This window comes from Acomys russatus, chromosome 15 (assembly GCF_903995435.1).
Source record: "Acomys russatus chromosome 15, mAcoRus1.1, whole genome shotgun sequence".
Classification (NCBI taxonomy): domain Eukaryota; kingdom Metazoa; phylum Chordata; class Mammalia; order Rodentia; family Muridae; genus Acomys; species Acomys russatus.
Genome location: NC_067151.1, coordinates 8,445,489 through 8,465,186, shown reverse-complemented (window position 1 = coordinate 8,465,186; position 19,698 = coordinate 8,445,489). Strand labels below are relative to the sequence as shown.

The window sequence follows — 19,698 nt, the reverse complement described above, 5'->3', positions numbered from 1 at the left end:
GTCTCATCTTGGTAGCCTGCTTATTCTTTCTTTGAGTGCCACCAAGCCTCCCTACCAAGGGGAGGTGGTCAAATATGGGGCACCAGAGTTCATGTTAGAGTCAGTCTCCACTCTCCACATAACTGTGGAGAATGTCCTGTCCATTGGGTAGATCAGAGTAGGGGTTTGATGTTTACTATTTGCGTTGTCCTTGGTTAGTATAATAGTTTGAGCAGACCCTCCTGGGCCCTGATCCACCCGTCACAATGTTCCTCTTGTAGGTTTCTAGAACCCTCTGGATCAGAAGGAATAAAACTTAATTACATGTGTAAATCAGAAGTGCATGTTAGCAGCTTCCAAAATGAAAAAATGGTAGAGACAGTTTGCTTTTGAAAACACATATAAGTATTTTACCTTTTATATCTATAGAATCTTATCTGCTAAACCTGGGATATATATTGTTTTGTTTTGTCTTTGTCTTTTTGGTTTTTTTTGTTTTTTGTTTTTTGTTTTTTGTTTTTCAAGACAGAGATGCACCTGCCTCTGCCTCCCAAGTGCTGGGATTAAAGGTGTGTGCCACCACCACCCAGCTAGTATATATATTCTTGTGATAAAAACAGACTAGTAATTGACATGACCGTGATTTGATCAACCGACAATTAGCTTGTATTACCACTTTCAAGGCATTGGAAACAAATGAGTTGAATGGGTACAATACCTCATATTAGAGTGGAAATATATATAATGTGTGTGTGCAGAATAATTTTAAATTTGAATTCTATACCAATGTATCAAAATTAAACTTATTTTGCATCAATATACAAAATTCTATATCAATGAACTAAAAATAACCTTATTTGTTAGTAGCAATTAAGGTCTTAAGTTGAGAAGTAGATTCAATAATCTACTTTTTGTTTGATCATGCCTATATATTTCTATAGCCCCCCTTCTTTCTTTTCAACCCCTATCTCCATACCTACAAACGAAAGATAAAGGAAAAGAGAGACATCCCCGAGTCCCACCTCTATAAGATCAATAATAACTTATAATCAACTCCCAATGAAAATAAGCATCTGTAGCCCAAGAGAGCAAACCCAACCCCCTTAGGGGAAATGGGGCATCATTTTCTTAAGGTTTCTTCTGGCTGATTTAGGACAAATACTACCTTTGTAGGGGCCCAAATAAAATTGGGGAAGATGGTTAAAGAAGCCAGGAATAGTATTTGTGGTCCAGTTTCTAAATGTTGAGAAATTCCAGGCTTAATAGGAGTCCTGTGTGGGACAGTCTGAATGCTTGACCAATCAAGATTGGAAACTTTCTTTGAAGCTGTCCTGTTCTGAGAATCAGCAGCAACTGAAGCACCTGGTGCTGGAACATGAAGGATGCATCCAGTATGCTGAGAGGAATGAATCCTGTTAGGTCTGATCCAGCATCAATGTTCAATTCTTTTGTTCTGAAAACATACAAGTTCTCACAAGCATTATACAGTCCAAAAATTATAAACACATGAGGTGTGGAGGATGCACAGAACAATTAAAGCTGGTTCTCTGCTCTTTGTATGAACAGAAGTAAGACATCTGAAAATCTTCATTCATGTCATAGGAAGAATGGCATCTAATAATAAGTTACAGGGATTCTGTAACCAACAAGAAGCCTTGTTTATGCATAGACATTCATGTCTCAGCCCGTCTCAGAGCTATTCCCACGTAGTGTGATTAGCGATGTTACCTGATTGTTCTGCAGTTTGAATTCTTTACAATTGTAGCCCCCTCCCTCATCACCTCCTTACCACACCCTTCCTCTCTCAGCACCTCTCCCTCCCTCCCCTAGTCCTTAAAAAGGGGAGCCTTCCTCCCTAGTATCTGACCTTAGCCTATCAAGTGTCATCTTTGCTACCTGTGCCCTCTTCCTCTGTGGCCTGGCAAAGCCACCTTGTGAGGGAGAAAGTGATCAATGTTGGGAGGCCTGGCTCCATGCCAGAAGTGGTTCCTACTCCACATATTGTGGGACCCACAAGGAGACTGTGCTGCCTATGTACTACATCTGAGCAGAGCGTCTAGGTCCACATCATACATGGACCTTGGTTGGTGCATCAGTCTCTGTATTGTAATGTGATTAACCTGAATTAAGTGGTTAACATCTGCTTATGAGTGAGTATACACCATATGTGTCTTTCTGGGTCTGGGTTACCTCGCTCAGGATGGTTGTCTCTAGTTCCCTCCATTTGCCTGCAAATTTCAAGATTCCCTTGTTTTTGATAGCTGAATAGTATTCCATTGTGTAAATGAGCCATAGTTTCTTTATCCAATCTTCGGTTGAGGCACATCTAGGTTGTTTCCAGATTCTGGCTGTTATGAACAAAGATGCTATGAACATAGTTGAACAAATGTCCTTGTTGTATGTTGTATGTTGCATGTTGTATGTATGTATCTTTAGGGTATACACCCAGGAGCGGTATGGCTGGGTCTTGAGATAAATTTATTCCCATTTCCTGAGAAAGTGCCAGATTGATTTCCAAAGTGGTTGTACAAGTTTGCCCCCGCCCCAGCAATGGAGGAGTGTTTCCCTTTTTCCATATCCTTTCCAGCATGTGCTATCACTTTAATGTTTTATCTTATCCATTCAGATATGTGTAAGATGGAAACTCAGAGTTGTTTTGAGTTGGAGTTTTCTTTTTTTTTTTTAACTTTTACTTTTTACTTTTATTTTTTCAATATTTTTTTATTGATTTATTCATATTATGTCTCAATGGTTATCCCATGCCTTGTATCCTCCCATTTCTCCCTCCCATTTTCCCCTTACTCCCTCCCCTATGACTGACTGAGGGGGACTTCCTCCCCCTATATATGCTCATAGGGTTTCAAGTCTCTTCTTGGTAGCCTGCTATTCTTCCTCTGAGTGCCACCAGATCTCCCCATCCAGGGGACATGGTCAAACAAGAACAACATTATGATGGGCAGATCTGGGCCCAGGGGTCCTGCTCAAACTATGGCACCAGACAAGGACAATATGTGCAATAAACTTCAAACCCCTACCCAGATCTAGCCAACGGACAGGACATTCTCCACAGTTGAGTGGAGAGCGGGGAGTTGCATTTTTCTGATGGCTGAGGATGTTGAGCATTTCTTTAAGTGTTTCTGGCCATTCAGTGTTCATCTGTTGAGAATTCTCTGTTTAACGCTGAATCCCGTTTTTAAAATTGGGATATTTGGCTTCATGGTGTTTATTTTCTTGAGTTCTTTATATATATTGGATATTAGCCCCTTGTCAGATGTAGGGTTGGTGAGGATCTTTTTCCCAGTCTGTAGACTGTCGTTTTGTTCTGTTGACTGTTTTGTTTGCCTTACAGAAGCTTTTCTGTTTCATGGGGTCCCATTTACTAATTGTTGATCTTAGAGGCTGAGCTGTTGGTGTTCTTTTCAGGAAATTGTCTCCTGTACCAATGAGTTCAAGGTTCTTCCTCACTTTTTCTTCTAACAGATTTGGGGTGTCCAGTTTTAAGTTGAGGTCTTTAATCCACTTGGACTTTAGTTTTGTGCAGGGTGATAAATATGGATTTATTTGCATTTTTCTACAGTTAGACCAGCACCACTTGTTGAAGATGCTATCTTTGTTCCATTGTATGGATTTGTCTTCTTTGTTGAAAATCAAATGGCCATAGGTGTGTGGGTTTATTTCTGGGTCTTCAGTTTTATTCTGTTGATCAACCAGTCTATTTCTATGCCACTACCATGCTGTTTTTTTTTTTTTTTAATTATTACTGTTGCTCTATAGTACAGTGTGAAACTGGGATGGAGATTCCTATGGAAGGTCTTTTATTGTACAGCATTGTTTTAGCTATTCTTGGCTTTTTGTTTTCTCATATGAAGTTGAGATTTTATCTTTCAAGGTCTGTAAAACTTTATCTTGGAATTTTGAAAGGAATTGGATTGAATCTGTTAATTGCCTTTCATAAGATGGACATTTTTACTACATTGATCCTTCCAATCCATGAACATGGGAGATCTTTTCATCTTCTTCATTTTCTTTCTTTAAATTCTTGAAGGGTTTTTTCATATAATTCTTCCACTTGCTTGGTTAGAGTTACATTAAGATACTTTATATTAATTGTGGCTATTGTGAAGAGTGTAGTTTCACTAATTTCTTTCTTAGGCAATTTGTCATTTGTGTACAGCAGAGATACTGATTTTTTAAAGTTGATTTTGTAACTAGCCACTTTGCTGAAGGTGTTTGTCAGTGTCAGGAGTTCCTTGGTGGAATTTTTAGGGTCCCTTATGTATACTATCATGCCATCTGCAAATAGTGATAGTTTGAATTCTTCCTTTCCTATTTGTATCCCATTGATCTCCTTTAGTTGTTTTATTGCTCTAGCTAGGACTTCAAGTACTATATTTAAAAGCTATGGAGAGAGTGGATAGCCTTGTCTTGTCCCTGATTTCAGTGTAATTGATTTAAGTTTCTCTCCATTTAGTTTGATGCTGGCTATAGGCTGCTATATATTGCCTTTATTATGTTGAGGTATGTGCCTTGTATCCCTGCTCTCTCTAAGACTTTAAACATGAATGGCTATTGGATTTTGTCAAATGCTTTTTCAGCATCTAAGGAGATGATCATGTATTTTTTCTTTCATTTAACTTATATGATAGATTACATTTATGGATTTCTGAATATTGAACCACCCCTGCATGCCTGAATGAAGCCTTCTTAGTCACGATGAATGATTTTTTTTATGTATTCTTGGATTTGGTTTGCGAGTATTTTATTAAGTATTTTTGCATTAATGTTCATAAGAGAAATTGGTCTGAAATTCTCTTTCTTGTAGAGTCTTTCTGTGGTTTAGGTATCAAGGTGACTGTGACCTCATAGAATGAGTTTTGTAATGTTCCTTCTGTTTCAGTTTTGTGGAATAGTTTAAAGAGAATTGGTATTAGCTTTTCTTTGAAGATTTGGTAGAATTATGTGCTGAATTCATCAAGCCCTGGGCTTTGTTGTTGTTGTTGTTAGGCTTTTGTTGACTGCCTCAATTTCCTTAGAAGATATAGAACTATTTAATTTTGGTAGCTAGTATCTATCAAGAAAAGTGACCATTTTGTTTAGGTTTTCAAATTTTTTGGCATATAGGTTTTTGAAATACAATGTAGTATTCATTGGATTTCCTTAATGTCTGTTATGTTTCCCTTTTCATTTCTGACTTTTTTGATTTGATTACTCTCCCTTTGCCTTTTAATTAGTTTGGCTAAGGGTTTGTCTGTCTTGTTTTTCTCAAAGAACCACCTCTTGGTTTCATTGATTCTTTGAATTGTTCTCTTTGTTTCTAATTTATTGATTTAATCCCTGAATTTGATGATTTCCAGCCATCTACTCTTCTTTGATGAGTGTGCTTCTTTTTGTTCTAGAGCTTTCAGGTGTGTTGTTAAGTTGCTAGTATGAGATCTCTCCAACTTCTTTATAAAGGCACCTAGTCCTATGATCTTTCCTCTTAGTACTGCTTTCACTGTGTCCCATAAGTTTGGGTATGTTGTGCCTTTGGATTCATTGAATTCTAGTAAGTTTTAAATTTCTTATCTTATTCCTTACCCAGATATCATTGAGTAGGGAGTTGTTCAGTTTCCATGAATTTGTAGGCTTTCTGTTGTTTCTGTTGTTGTTGTGTTCCAGCTTTAATCCATGGTGGTCTGACAAAAAGCAAGGAATTATTTTGATCTTTTTGTATCTGTTGAGGTTTGCTTTGTGCACTAGTATAGGTTCTGTGAGATGCTGAGAAGAAGGTGAATTCTTTCATGTTTAGGTGAAAAGTTCTGTATATATGTTAGGTCCATTTGATTCATGTTGTCCATTGGTTTTGTTGTTTCTCCACTTAGTTTCTGCCGTGGTACTCTGTTGGTGAGAGTGGGGCATTGAAGTCTCCCATTATTAAAGTGTGGGGTTCGATGTGTGATTTACTTTAGTAATATTTTATGAATATGGGTGCTCCTGTACTTGGGGGATAGATGTTCAGAATTGAGACATTATCTTGGTGTATTTTTCCTTTGATGAGTATGAAGTGTCCTTCCCCATGTCTTTTGATTAGTTTTGGTTAAAAGTATTTTATTTGATTCTAGAATGGATACTCTAGCTTATTTCTTGGGTCTGTTTGCTTGGAATATGTTTTCCCAGCCCTTTACTCTAAGGTAATGTTTATCTTTATTCCTGAGGTGTGTTTCTTGTATGCAGCAGAATGATGGATACTCTTTTCACATCCATTCTGTTAGCCTGTGTCTCTTCATTGGGGAGTTGAGTCCATTGGTGTTAAGAGATATTAATAACCAGTGGTTATTGGTTCCTATTATTTTGATGGTAGTAGTAGAGTGAAAGCTTCCTTTCTTTTGTTTTTGTGTAAGTGGCATTATTTCCTTTGCTTTCTTGTGTAAAGTTACCCTCCTTGGGTTGGAGTTTTCCTTCTAGTATCTTCTGTAAAGCAGGATATGTGGTTAGGTACTGTTTGAACTCTGTTTTATCATGGAATAGCTTGTTTTCTCCATGTATTGTGATTGAAATTTTGTTGGTTATAGTAGTCTGGGTTGGTGTCTGTGGTCTTTTAGTGTCTGCAAGACACCCATCCAGGCCCTTCGGGCTTTCATAGTCTCTGTTGAGAAGTCAGGTGTAATTCTGATAGGTTTGCCTTTATATGTGACCTGACCTTTTTCTCTTGCTTCTTTTAATATTTTTTTTCTTTCTTTACATTTAGTGTTTTGATTATTATGTGGCCGGAGGATTTTCTTTTCTAGTTCAATCTGTTTGGAGTTCTGTAGGCTTCTTATATATTTATGGGCATTTCTTTCTTTATGTTAGGGAGGTTTTCTTCCATAATTTTGTTGAAAATATTTTCTGGACCATGCAGTTGGAGTCTTCTTTTTCTTCTATCCCTATGATTCTTAGGTTTGGTCTTTTCATAGTGTCCCAGATTTTTTGCATATTCTGTGTCAGGAGTTTTTAGATTTAACATTTTCTTTGACTCCTGTATTCACTTCTTCAGTCATATCTTCTATCCTTGATATTCTTTCTTCCAGCTCTTGAATTCTGTTGATAATGTCTGTGTCTGTAGATCCTCTCCTCTTCTCAAGGGAATTTCATTTCCAGGATTACCTTGGATTGTACATTCTTCATAGCTTCTATCTCCATTTTTAAGTCTTGAACCCTTTTATTCATTTCCTTCTCCTATTTAATTGTAGTTTCTTTAAGTGATTTGCTCAATTCTTTCATTGCTTTCTTTGTGTATTCATGTTCTCGTTTGAGAGAGTTATCTTACTCCTTTAAAACCTCTATCCTTTTTATAACCTCAGATTTGAAATCTTCCTCTTTGCATCAGCTGTGATAGTATCTCCGGGGCTGCTTGTGGTGGTGAGACTGCTGGTTTCTGGTGGTATCAAATGGTCCTGGGGATTGTTGCTTGTGTTCTTATGCTGACCTCTTCCCATTGTGATGTCTGTGCTTGGAACATGTGTCCAGTGCCTGCTTGGACCTCAGAACTTTCTGTGGATTTGCTGGGTAACCTGAGGTCAGATTCACTGTGGTATCCGCTAGGTGCTAGAACCCACCGACAATGGTGTTTTTGCAGGCCCAGGATTCCTCTGTGCCACAGGGAGTTCAAGAGCTGTCCCCCAGCGATGCGTGTGGCATTTGTGTGGGTGCGTGGTGACTGCTTAGACACCCAGGAGCTTTCTGTGGCTTTTCTGGGTGACTTAGGGTTGGATCTACTAGTGTTCCCAACTGTGGTGCCTGCTTGGTGCTAGACACAGACGATGGTGATTTGTTGTCCCTGGCTCGCTCTGCGCCTTGGGAAGTTCAAGAGCTGCCCATTAGCCAGGTGCATGGTGCTAGTCTTCAGAGGCTGAGCGCCTGTTTCTGTGGGACCAGAGACTTTGCGATTTTGCTGGGTGGCCGGAGGCTGGACCCAACTGTGCTGCACATAATTTGGACCCGTCTCACGTGTGGGTCACTAGTACTGGTGTTTTGTGGTTCTCAGATTGATCCTTAGGTTTCTGAATAGTCACTGCTGTCATTTTGATGCATACATGGAGGGACTTGAGGTTTCTCTGTTTCTCTGGGCTCCCTGTCTAATCTCAAGGTGTTGGGCCAGAATCTTTAGCCCCCAGAAGAGGGGATCAGTAACACACCCCTTCCAGTCCCTGACTATTTCAGGGCATCTTTGTTGGTACTATTTTTTTTTTAAACTTTATTTATTTAATTTTTATTTTATGTCCGTTCCTGTGGGAGTGTCAGATCTTGGAGTTACAGACAGTTGTGAGCTGCCATGTGGGTGCTGGGAATTGAACCCGGGTCCTTTGGAAGAGCAGGCAGTGCTCTTAACCACTGAGCCATCTCTCCAGCCCCCGGTACTATTTTTTTTGACATACTTTTACATTATTGCTTGATGTGAGTGATGATAACCATTGGCTGTTGTCTCTCTTTGACACTTTGATGCACAGGGATCTTTCTTAAATGCTTTCTAGGTAAAAGCTATGGTATCTCTGTACATATTCCTTGAAAGATGTAACATGTTTTGGTCAGATTAATATTCACTTAAGAAAATATAGATTTTAAATATCAATTTTATGAGCTGGGCACGTTAAAAATATACCAAAGTCATAGCCATTCTATTATTAGAGCAAAGAATTTATTGTGGATAGTGAGGAAAAATGTTGAGACACCTAAAAGAGTTCAGAGCAGAGAGAAAAAGAAACAGACTTGATGGGACCAAGGCTGTTCAGGAGAGAGGGGGGATATCAGGACAGAAAGGTGTAGATAGCTGAGACAAGGAGAAAAAATTTGACATTATTAAGTGAGCAAGAGTGGGTAAAGAACGTTTTAATAGTTAGCATGGTACAGAAGGCGATGAGGATGCTTGGGAAGGGACAGGAATCTATGAGGGGGTTTGAGATGTACAAGAAGTACTTTTACTTCTCCTTCAAGGAACACCAGCATGGGTGTTGGTACCATGATAGGAACCACAGGCCAATGGAATCCAATAGGTCCCTTTTTGCCAGAGGCAAGGGAAGTGACTCTTTTTCCTGGAGAAGAATCATTTCACAAATTATTTATGCAGCTTTTGGTCCGTTATGTTTTGTTTGATTTGTTCGTTTCCAATCACCAGAAATATTTCTATACTCCATCCTGAGCTAAACCGAGACTGTTATATCTGAATATATTCACTCCCTAAGCCCTAACTAGTTTAAATCATTAGAAAATCTGATTGTTTTCTCTACATCTATTTATGTTCACTTACAAAGTACTGGATGAGTTTTAATATGTCACATCAATGCACATATTTTTTAAAAAAACTTTTTCACTTTAATGTATCTGTAATTTGAAACCAGAATTATAGAGCAAAAAACCTTTATGAATAACTTAAAAGTTAGCTAAGGTTTTGCTATCTTAATTTGTGTAATTACACATATTAATGAAACTACACAGTTTGCAGAAGGCACAGGTTATTAGCATTACCAAATTCAATCATTTTAAAGACATAGGCGTTCTAATTTTAGATGATCTGTCCATGATTATTATCTGTCCAAGGAATACTACATATTTAATTAGGAGATTTACAGAGTATCACACACATTTTTTCAGTCACTACTTTTTATGTCTCTAGGATTTAGAATATAAACTTTACTATCTACACTAATAAGCATGTATCCTCTGTACTCTTCAAAGCTGTCTGACTTCTCTGTGCAGGAAGCTTTCTGACTCTATCTCAGTAAATCACATTCATCTTTACAATTCGCTGCGATGTTTGCACGTGATAGACTCTAAGGTTCACAGGGGTAATGACTTCTGCCTGCTGCCCTCTTTTATTTGCACCTTTAACAGGTTAAAATAATTACAAATTGAGAATCTTTGGAGATGAGTGTATATATCACAATGTTTTACACAAGTATTCCTCCTATTGTTGCACACATATTATTGCAGTTACATATCTAACATTTTTCCATATAGCTACCTATCTTTTATCTATCATATATATCAAACCATATATTTATAATACATATATGTACATATGGTTGTAAAAATTTGTTAGTCCTTACAAACACATGTGCCTTAAAAACTGTTCAAAATTAATTACTGATAGTAAAAATAAGTGTATGTGTCACCTTGTCAGTTATGTCATGACTTTGGAATCTTGACATCACAGTGGTCTCTTCCCCTGACTACTACAGAATCTTTAGACTTCAGTGGTTGGTCTACAAACTGCTGAAGCTATTTTTGGTGTTTGGCATCAGGAAAGAAAAAGATTATTATGTGCCCATTGAAAGGATCTCCGTTCCAGGCTCTACTGTAAAGGTATTTTTAATAACTGTTTGATTCTCATGATAGACCAGTGGTTTCAGGAAGGGTTCTGTCTTTAATCCTCTAGATCATGTGAACCAATTTTGAGTCAGCAGTGGCTTCATGAATAGCTACTCATGATAATAATATTCTGTACCATTACCCCAAAGAAATAAAGCTATCATGTCATCAAGGTGTGCTCTGAGCTACACAAGAGAGTTGTGTCTCTATATCTTCAGAAAATATCTGCTCTGGTTATGAGAGAGGCTCCATCTAATTGTTTTATCTACTATGACCAGAAAGCTTACTTGGTAACTGGTCAGATTTCAAGCCAAAAATCTAAGAATGCTTTGGTTTTCAGCAAATTGTTACTGTTTCCAAAATATATTTTGTTCTTTTGAGTCCAATTCTTAATACTTTTATTTTATTACACATGTATAAAACAAACTACATACAGCAGGGTGAACCATGTGACAATCATGAGAATAATGAGTTCTATACATGTTACATTCATAGTGGCTTGGCCATCTGCATTCCTCTCGTTTGAAGTAAGTGTTTTTCCTGTTTGTTGGGTCTAAATTTCTGAATGAGATTCAATATCTATCCTATCTCAACTCTAATAGCTTAACTTCTTTATCTTGATCCAAAATGATCTTGTCCCCTAACCAGCTAAACTTGGTTATAAAACTACACTATCTTGTCTTCAATGCCCCTCAGAGACTTGAGAAGGAATAAAACTTAAATTCCTGAGTGAACCAGCAGTGTGGATTAGCAGCTTCCAAATTGTACAAATTGACTTAAGGCAGTTTACTGCCGGACCAGTCACCCAATACACTTTATAACGTTGGAGCCTCATCTTCAGTTTTCTGGTCTAATATCTCTGCCAGACTTGTTTGCAGGGCAGGAAGTATTGAGGACTCACCTACCCTGACTTGGCAGAGTGTGGCTGTTGACTCTGCCTGCATTAAGTTGCCCATTTTTAGGCAGATTCTTTTTGTGGCAGGAATGAGGACATTTTGCCCTGTGGCTATTTTGCCACCTTTGAAGCCATGTCCATAAGGAGGCTCTTTGATGCTCATCATCATCTTTGAGGTTGGCTGGGTGTTGTCAGGAGTTAACTTGTCTTGTTGTCAAAGAAATTTAGGATTGTAACTTTAAATGCCATATTCTGTGTGTCTCTGAGGCTTTTGAAGACCTTATTCAACTATTTTACTTCTTAAATCAATAGAGTTATATCTATCTGTTAGACTTAGGTTATATATTCTTGTGTTAAAATCTGCCAAGTATTTGACATGCCCATGTTTTGTATCAATATACTAAATTCTATAGCAATGACTTAGATATAACCTTCATTATAAGTAACAATTAAGGCCTTGAGTTAAGGAGTAGGTTCAATCATCTAGCTTTTGTTCTATCCTCTCTCTATGTTCCGAAATCTCCCTTTCTTTCTTTTCAGCTCCCATCTCCTTGCCTACATATGCAAGATAAAGGCAAAGAGAGACGTTTCTGTGTTTCCCCTAATTTTTTCTCTGATTAAGACCAATAATAACTTATGAGAATAAGCATTTGTAGATCAAGCAAGCAAACAGCAACCTATACAACCCCCGCCCCCCTTTGAGGGAATGGGGCATTGTTCTCTTAAGGTTGCTTCAGGTTCAATTGGGGCACATAATACCTTGGAGTGGGCCCCCGAGAATCGGAGATAATGGTTTCTAAATGTTGAGAGATTCCAGGCTTAGTAGGAGATTGAAATGGTGGTCCAAATTGGATCAGAAGTTTTCTACAATGTTGTCCAGGAAGCTGTCCAACTCTGATGAGTAAAAGCAACAGAATCATCCAGGGTTGGAACTAGGAGGATGCATGATATCAGTGTCCATTGTGCTGGGAGGAATGATTCCTGTCAGGTCTGATCCAGCTGGTTATTTTGTTCTGAAAACATAATTTCTCACAAGCATTATACAGTTCTATCATAATTGTATGAGGTATGCGGGATGCACAGAACAATTAAAGCTAGTTTTCTGGTCATTGTATGGGTCAACATAAGGCATTTGAAAATCTTCCTTCTTGCCTTACTAGTAGTGGCCTCTAATACTAAGTCACAGAGAATCTGTGGTCAACATGAGGCCTCTCTATGCCTTTACATTTATATCTCTGCCAGTCTCAGAACTATTCCCGTGTAGTGGGATTAGGAATGTAAATTACCTGCTTGTTCTGTAGTTTGAGTTCTTTACATCTCCATTGTGGCCCCTTCTCTCATCCCCTCCTGATCCTACCCCCTCCCTCATCTACCTCCAATCCCATCCCCTCTCTCATCCCCTTTCGCTCCCTCCCTTAGTCCTTAGATAGGGGAGCTTTCCTCCCCTAACATCTGATCTTAGTTTATCTAGTATCCTCTGTGCTATATATGACCTCTTCCTCTGTGGCCTGCCTGGGCCACCCTACACACTCGGGACTCTGTCCAGTGTCCAGCTTTAAGTCTCTGTAACTGTCCCTATATTCTGTTGGGTGGAATCTCCACTAGGATATCTATGTTGGGTTAAAATCCACATATGAGTGAGTATATACCATGCATGTCTTTTTGGGTCTGGGTTATGTCACGTAGGATCATCATTTCTAATTCCATCAATTTGCCAGCAAAACTCAAGATTTCCTTGTTCTTAATAGCTGAGTAATATTCCATTGTGTATCACAATTTTTAAATCCATTCTTCAATTGAGGGATATCTCGGTTGTTTCTAGGTTCCGGCTATTACGAATAAGGCTGCTATGAACATAGTTGAACAAATGTCTTTGTTGCATGGTGGGGCATCTTTCAGGTATATGCCCAGGAGTGGTATAGCTGGCTTTTGGGGTACAGCTATTCCCAATTTTCTGAGAAAGCACCATATTTCTTTCCAGAGTGGTTGAACAAGTTTGCACTCCCACAGCAGTGGAGAAGTGTTCCTCTTTCACCACATCCTCTCCAGCATGTGTTGTCATTCGAGTTATTGATCTTTGCTAATTGGATAGGTGTAAGATGGAATCTCAAGGTCCTTTTGATTTGCATTTCCCTGATGAGTAGGGATGTTGAGCATTTCTTTAAGTGTTTCTCAGCCATTTGATATTCCTCTTTTGAGAATTCTCTGTTTAGTTCTGTACTCCATTTTTTAATTTGGTTATTTGGTTTGGTGGTGTTTAATTTCTTGAGTTCTTTATATATTTTAGATATCAGCCCTTTGTCAGATGTAGGGTTGGTAAAGATTTTTTTCCCAATCTGTGGGCTGTTGCTTTGTTCTGCTGACAGTGTCTTCTGCCTTGCAGAAGCTTCTCAGCTTCATAAGGTCCCATTTATTAATTATTGATCTTAGAGCCTGAGCTGTTGGTGTTCTGTTCAGGAATTTGTCTCCTATGCCAATGAGTTCTAGGGTCATACCCACTTTTTCTTCTAACAGATTTAGTGTGTCTGGTTTTATGTTGAGGTCTTTAATCCACTTGGACTTTAGTTTCATGCAGGGTGATAAATATGGATCTATTTGCATTTTTTTTTACATGTAGACATCCAGTTGGACCAGCACCATTTGTTGAAGATGCTTTCTTTCTTTCTTTTTTTTTTTTTCATTGTATCGTTTTGGCTTCTTTGTCAAAAATCAAATGGCCATATGTGTGTGGATGTATATCTGGGTCCTCAGTTCAATTCCATTGGTCAACTGGCCAATTCTATGCCAGTACCATGCTGTTTTTTATTACTGTTGCTCTATAGTACATCTTGAGATCAGGGATGGAGATTCCTCCCGTAGATCTTTTATTGTATAGGATTGATTTAGCTATCCTGGGTTTTTTGTTTTACCATATGAAGTTGAGGATTGATCTTTCCAGTTCTGTAAAATATTATATTGGTATTTTGATAGGGACTGCATTAAATCTGTGGATTGCTTTTGGTAGGATGGCCATTTTTACTTTGTTGATTCTCCCAATCTATGAGCATGGGAGATCTTTCCATTTTCTGATATCCTCTTCAATTTCTTTCTGTACAGACTTGAAGTTTTTTCATAAAGGTCTTTCACTTTCTTGGTTAGATTTACACCCAGATATTTTATATTGTTTGAGGCTATTGTGAAGGGAATGGTTTCCCTAATTTCTTTCTCTTCCCTTTTGTCATTTGTATACAGGAGGGCTATTGACTTTTTTGCGTTCATTTTGTATCCTGCCACTTTGCTGAAGCTGTTTATCAGCTGTAGGAGTTCTTTGGTTGACTTTTGGGGATCACTGATGTATATTATCATATCATCTGTAAAAGGAAAACTTTAAGTTCTTCCTTTCCTATATGTATCCCCTTGATCTCCTTTAGCTGTCTTATTGCTCTAGCTAGGACTTCAAGTACAATATTGAAGAGCAATGGAGAGAATGGGCAGCCTCATCATGTCCCTGAATTCAGTGGGATTGACTTAAGTTTCTCACCATTTAGCTTGATGTTGGCTATAGATTTTTCTGTATATTGCCTTTACTATGTTTAGGTATGTGCCTTGTATTCCTGATCTCTCTAAGACTTTTAACATGAAAGGGTGTTGGATTTTGTCAAATGCTTTTTCCACATATAAAGAGATGATTATGTGATTCTTTTCCTTCAGTTTGCTTATATGATTAATTACATTGATGGATTTCCTTATATTGAACCACCCCTGCATGCCTGGTATGAAACCTACTTGGTCACGATGGATGAGATTTTTGATGTGATCTTGTATTCGGTTTGCCAGAATTTTATTGAGTATTTTTGCATCTATGTTCATAATGGAGATTGGTTTAAAATTCTCTTCCTTTGTTGGATTTTTGTGTTGCTTAGGTATTAAGGTGATTGAGTTTGGTAGAGTTCCTTCTGTTTCTATTTTGTGGAACAGTTTGAGGAGTATTGGTATTAGTTCTTCTATGAAGGTTTGGTAGAATTCTATGCTGAATCCATCTGGCCCAGGGCTCTTTTTGGTTGGGAGACTTTTGATGACTGCTTCTTTTCCTTAGGGGATATAGGACTGTTTAATTTGTTTACCTGATCTTGATTCAACTTTGGAAAGTGGAATTTATCAAGGAAATTGTCCATATTCTTTAGATTTTCAAATTTTGTGGCATATAGGCGTTTGAAGTAAGATCTAATGATTCTTTGGATTTCCTTGGTACTGTTGTTATTTCTCCCTTTTCATTTCTGATTTTGTTAATTTGTGCACTCTCCCTTTGCCTTTTAGAGAGTTTGGCTAAGGGTGAGTTTGTCTATCTTGTTGATTTTCTCAAAGAACCAGCTCTTGGTTTCGTTGATTCTTTGAATTGTTTTCTTTGTTTCTAACTTACTGATTTCAGCCCTGAGTTTTATTATTTCTAGCCATCTGCTCCTTTTGGGTGTGTCTGCTTCTTTTTCTTCTAGAGTTTTAGGTGTTTCATTAAGTTGCTTATATGCGATGCCTCCAGTTTCTTTGTGAAGGCACCTAGTGCTATGAATTTTCCTCTTAGCACTGCTTTCATTGTGTCCTAAGGGTTTGGATATGTTGTGCCTTCATTTTCATTAAACTCTAGGAAGTCTTTGATCTCTTTCTTTATTTCATCCCAGACCCAGTTGTCACTGAGTAGAAGATTGTTCAGTTTCCATGTGTTTGTAGGCCTTTTATTTCTATTGTTGTTGATGCTCAGCTTTAGGGCATGGTCGTCTGATAGGATGCAAGGGATTATTTGAATTTTTTGTATCTATTGTGGCTTGCTTTGTGACCAATTATATGGTCTATTTTGGAAAAGGTTCCATGTGGTGCAGAGAATAAAGTATATTCTTTTCTATTTGGGTAAAAAGCTCTGTGAATGTCAGGTCCATTTGATTCATGACCTCTGTTAGTGTGATTATTTCTCTGTTTAACTTCTTCCTTGAGGATCTGTCCATTGGTGATAGTGGGGTGTTGAGGTCTCCCACTATTATTGTGTTGGGTTCAATGAGTGGTTTAAACTTTAAAAGTATTTCTTTTACAAATACAGGTGTCCTAATATTTGGGGCATAGATATTTAGGATGGTGATGTCCTTTTGGTGGAATTATCTTTGATTAGGACAAAGTGTCCTTCTTGATCTTTCTTGATCAGTTTTAATTGAAAGTCTATTTTGTCAGATATTAAAATGGCTACTTCCGTTTGCTTCCTGAGACCATTTGCTTGAAAAATTTTTTCCAGCCCGTTACTCTCAGATAATATCTATCTTTGTTGATGAGATGTCTTTCTTGAATGCAACATATTGAAGGATCTTGTTTTTGCATCCATTTTCTTAGTCTGTGCCTTTTTACTAGGGAGTTGAGGCCATTAATGTTGACAGATATTATTGACCAATGGTTATTGGATCATTTTATTGTGGAGTTAGTGGTGATTATGTGTGGCAGTGTCTGTCTGGTTTTGCTGATGTGCAATTATCTGTATGCTGCATTTTCTTGGGTGTGGCTGATCTCGTTGTGATGACATTTTCCTTCTATTTTCTGTAGAGCGTGATTGGTGTTTAGATACTGTTTATATTTGGTTTTGTCATGCAATATCTTGTTTTCTCCATCTATGGTGATTGAAAGTTTTGCTGGATATAGTTGCCTAGGTTTGCATCTGTGGTCTCAGTCCAGGCTCTTCTGGCTTTCATAGTCTCTGTTGAAAAGTCAGGTGTAATTCTGATGGGTCTACCATTATGTTATTTTGCCTTTCTCTTGCAGCCTTTAGTATCTTTTCTTTATTCTGCAGGTTTAGTGTTTTGATTATTATGGGCCGGAATGAATTTCTTTTCTGGTCTAGTGTATTTGGTGTTCTGTGGGCCTCTTGTATGTTCAAGGGTATCTCTTTCTGTAGATTGGAGACGTTTTTGTCTATGATTTTCTTGAAGACATTTTCTGGTCCTTTGGACTTTGCATCTTTCTTTTCATCAACTCCTATAAACCTGAGATTACGCCTTCTCATGGTGTCCTTGATTTCTTGGATGCTTTGTGTCATTAATTTTTCTGTTTTAAGATTTTCTTTGAGATATTGAGATATATATATATCTCAATCAATTTCTTTTATTGTGTCTTCAGCACCTGAGATTCTCTCTTCTCTGTGTTGGATTCTGTTAGTTATACTTGTCTGTTGGATTCCTGCTTCCTTTTTTAATTGTTCCATTTCAGTTTTTTTCTTGATTTGTGATTTTAAAAAAATATTGTCTAATTCTGTTTTCATATCTTGACTTGCTTTATTTAATTCCTTCACCTGTTTGTTTGTGGTTTCTTGTTTCTCCTGGATGGCTTCTATTTGTTTGTTTGTGTTATCCTGGAATTCTTGGAAGTATCTATTCATTTCCTCTTTATAGTTCTCAAATAGCTGTATAAGCATGGTTCTGAGGTCATCTTCCTGTGACTCTGCCATGCCATAGTAGAATATCTGTTGGTTTCTGGGCTTTATGGTGGAGCCATAATGTCTTGATTTTTATTATTAGACCTCTTATTCTTTCCTTTAGGCATTTGCTTAGAGGGCTTGGGCTTTCTGAGCTAGTGGTCTCGGGGATGAGTACCTTTGATAGAGAGCTGTTTTCTATACTGGGTTCTCAGACTCTGCCTTCCTGTATCTATATTTCTTTGAGCTCTGCCACCTAGATTCCATGGTTTTATAGGGCTCCTCTGGCTGCTTGTCTCCTCAGAGGGATTCATCACACAATGATTCTGTGATTTGGATGTCAGATGCGGTGTGACTTCTGTTTTGTTCATCTTTTGCTCTGTAGGCAGGCCACTCTGCTTTGGTGCACTGATCCATACAGCAATCTGACCTTCCCTTTCTCCCCGCTGGTTGCAGCCCACTATTGAGACAAGGTGCTGGTCCACTCTCTGTCACCCACCGTCGCTGCTCACAGACTCTTGCAGCCCCTGTTGCTTGCCACTTCCCACTGTTAATCTCGCCAATACCTCACCCCCCACCCCCGCCACCAGTCACCACTGCAGGTGTTTTGTTCCCCACAGCCTACCTCAGCAAGCGCCGCTGGTGTTGCTGGCACCACAGCCCCCACTGCTATCACTGTCACTGTGCTGTCGCTGTCGCTGCCGCCACTGCGGCTGCTCTGCTCCCCTGGGGGTCTGTGCTTTTTCCCCATGTTTGGGGGTGCACAAGATTGCCCCTAGTTAGTTTCTGGCGCCCTATAGTTTCTCCCACTGTAGTGGGGTGGGGAACTTACGTCCCCTGGATGGGGAGGCCTGGTGGCATTCAGAGGAAGGATAGCAGGCTACCAAGAAGAGACTTGATACCCTATGAGCATATACAGGGGGAAGCGGTCCCCCTCAGTCACAGTCATAGGGGAGGGGAGTAAGGGGAAAATGGGAGGGAGGGAGGAATGGGAGGATACAAGGGATGGGATAACAATTTAGACGTAATATGAATAAATTAGTAAAGTATATTAAAAATAAAAAAGAAATAAGTCCAATTTTCTGACTTGATTTCTCTGGCATCTAACCGAGGTCCACACCGCTCACTGCCATCTTAGAATCCCCCCAATTCTTAATATTTTTACAGATTCAGATTATGTTATGCAGGAATGACTTCCGAACATGTTAATTTACTTTCAATTTTGTTATCAAGAAACTCGTTGGTACTATTTATTAACATACCTTTACATCATTGCTTGATGTGTGTGATGACAACCATTGGCTGTTGTGTCTTTTCCACACTTTGATTCACAGGGATCTTTCTTTAGTGCTTTCTAAGTAAAAACTATGGTATACATGTATGTATTCTTTGAAAGATGTAACATGTTTGGTCACTTAAAATATATGGATTTGAGAGGAAAAATGTTCAGAGACATCCGGAAGAGTTCAGACCAGAGGAAAAACACCAGACTTGATAGGACCATGCTTGTCTAGGAGAGAAAAGAGACTATCAGGAGAGAAAAGCAGAGACAGGGGTGGGGGGAGGTAAAGGAACTGTCCCTTCATAAAGAGATGGGGGTTTAAAGCATGTTGGGAGTAAGCAGAGTACAGATGAGATAGAAATGTTTGGGAAGGGACAGAAATAGAAGTGGGGGTTTTGTGGTGTATAACAATCACTTTTACTTCCCTTTAGTTAACCTGAAGGCCAGCATGGGTGTCGATACCTTTACAGGAGGCACAGGTCAATGGAGAGCAATATGTCTCTTTTGCCAGAGACATGGGAAATGACTTCTCATGGTGAACACATCCTATCTCACAAATTCTTGATGAATGCAGCTGTTTGGTTTTTTTTTATTTTATTTTGCTTGGTTTAGTCTTTGTTTGTTTCTAGCCTGCATAAATCCTCTGTATGCCACGTTGAGGAGAATAGAGATTGTTATTTCTAGGTATGCATGCTCCCTATGAATGAAGTAGTTTAAATAATAAAGAAAACTTAATTATTTTCTTCACACCTATTTGTGTACACTCCCAAAGTAATGGATGGGTTTAGTTAT

At 38.5% G+C, this 19,698-nt stretch overlaps 1 protein-coding gene across 1 annotated transcript in view; it reads right to left on the bottom strand.

The window, feature by feature from the left end:
* LOC127199608 (SLC35A4 upstream open reading frame protein-like) overlaps positions 1-18,375 on the bottom strand; it is a 40,311-nt gene extending 21,936 nt beyond the window's left edge. The window contains exon 1 of the mRNA XM_051157748.1: positions 18,250-18,375. Within this exon, the coding sequence (XP_051013705.1) occupies positions 18,250-18,375 (126 nt within the window). The remainder of the gene's footprint in view (positions 1-18,249) is intronic.
* Between the last annotated feature and the right edge of the window lie 1,323 nt (positions 18,376-19,698).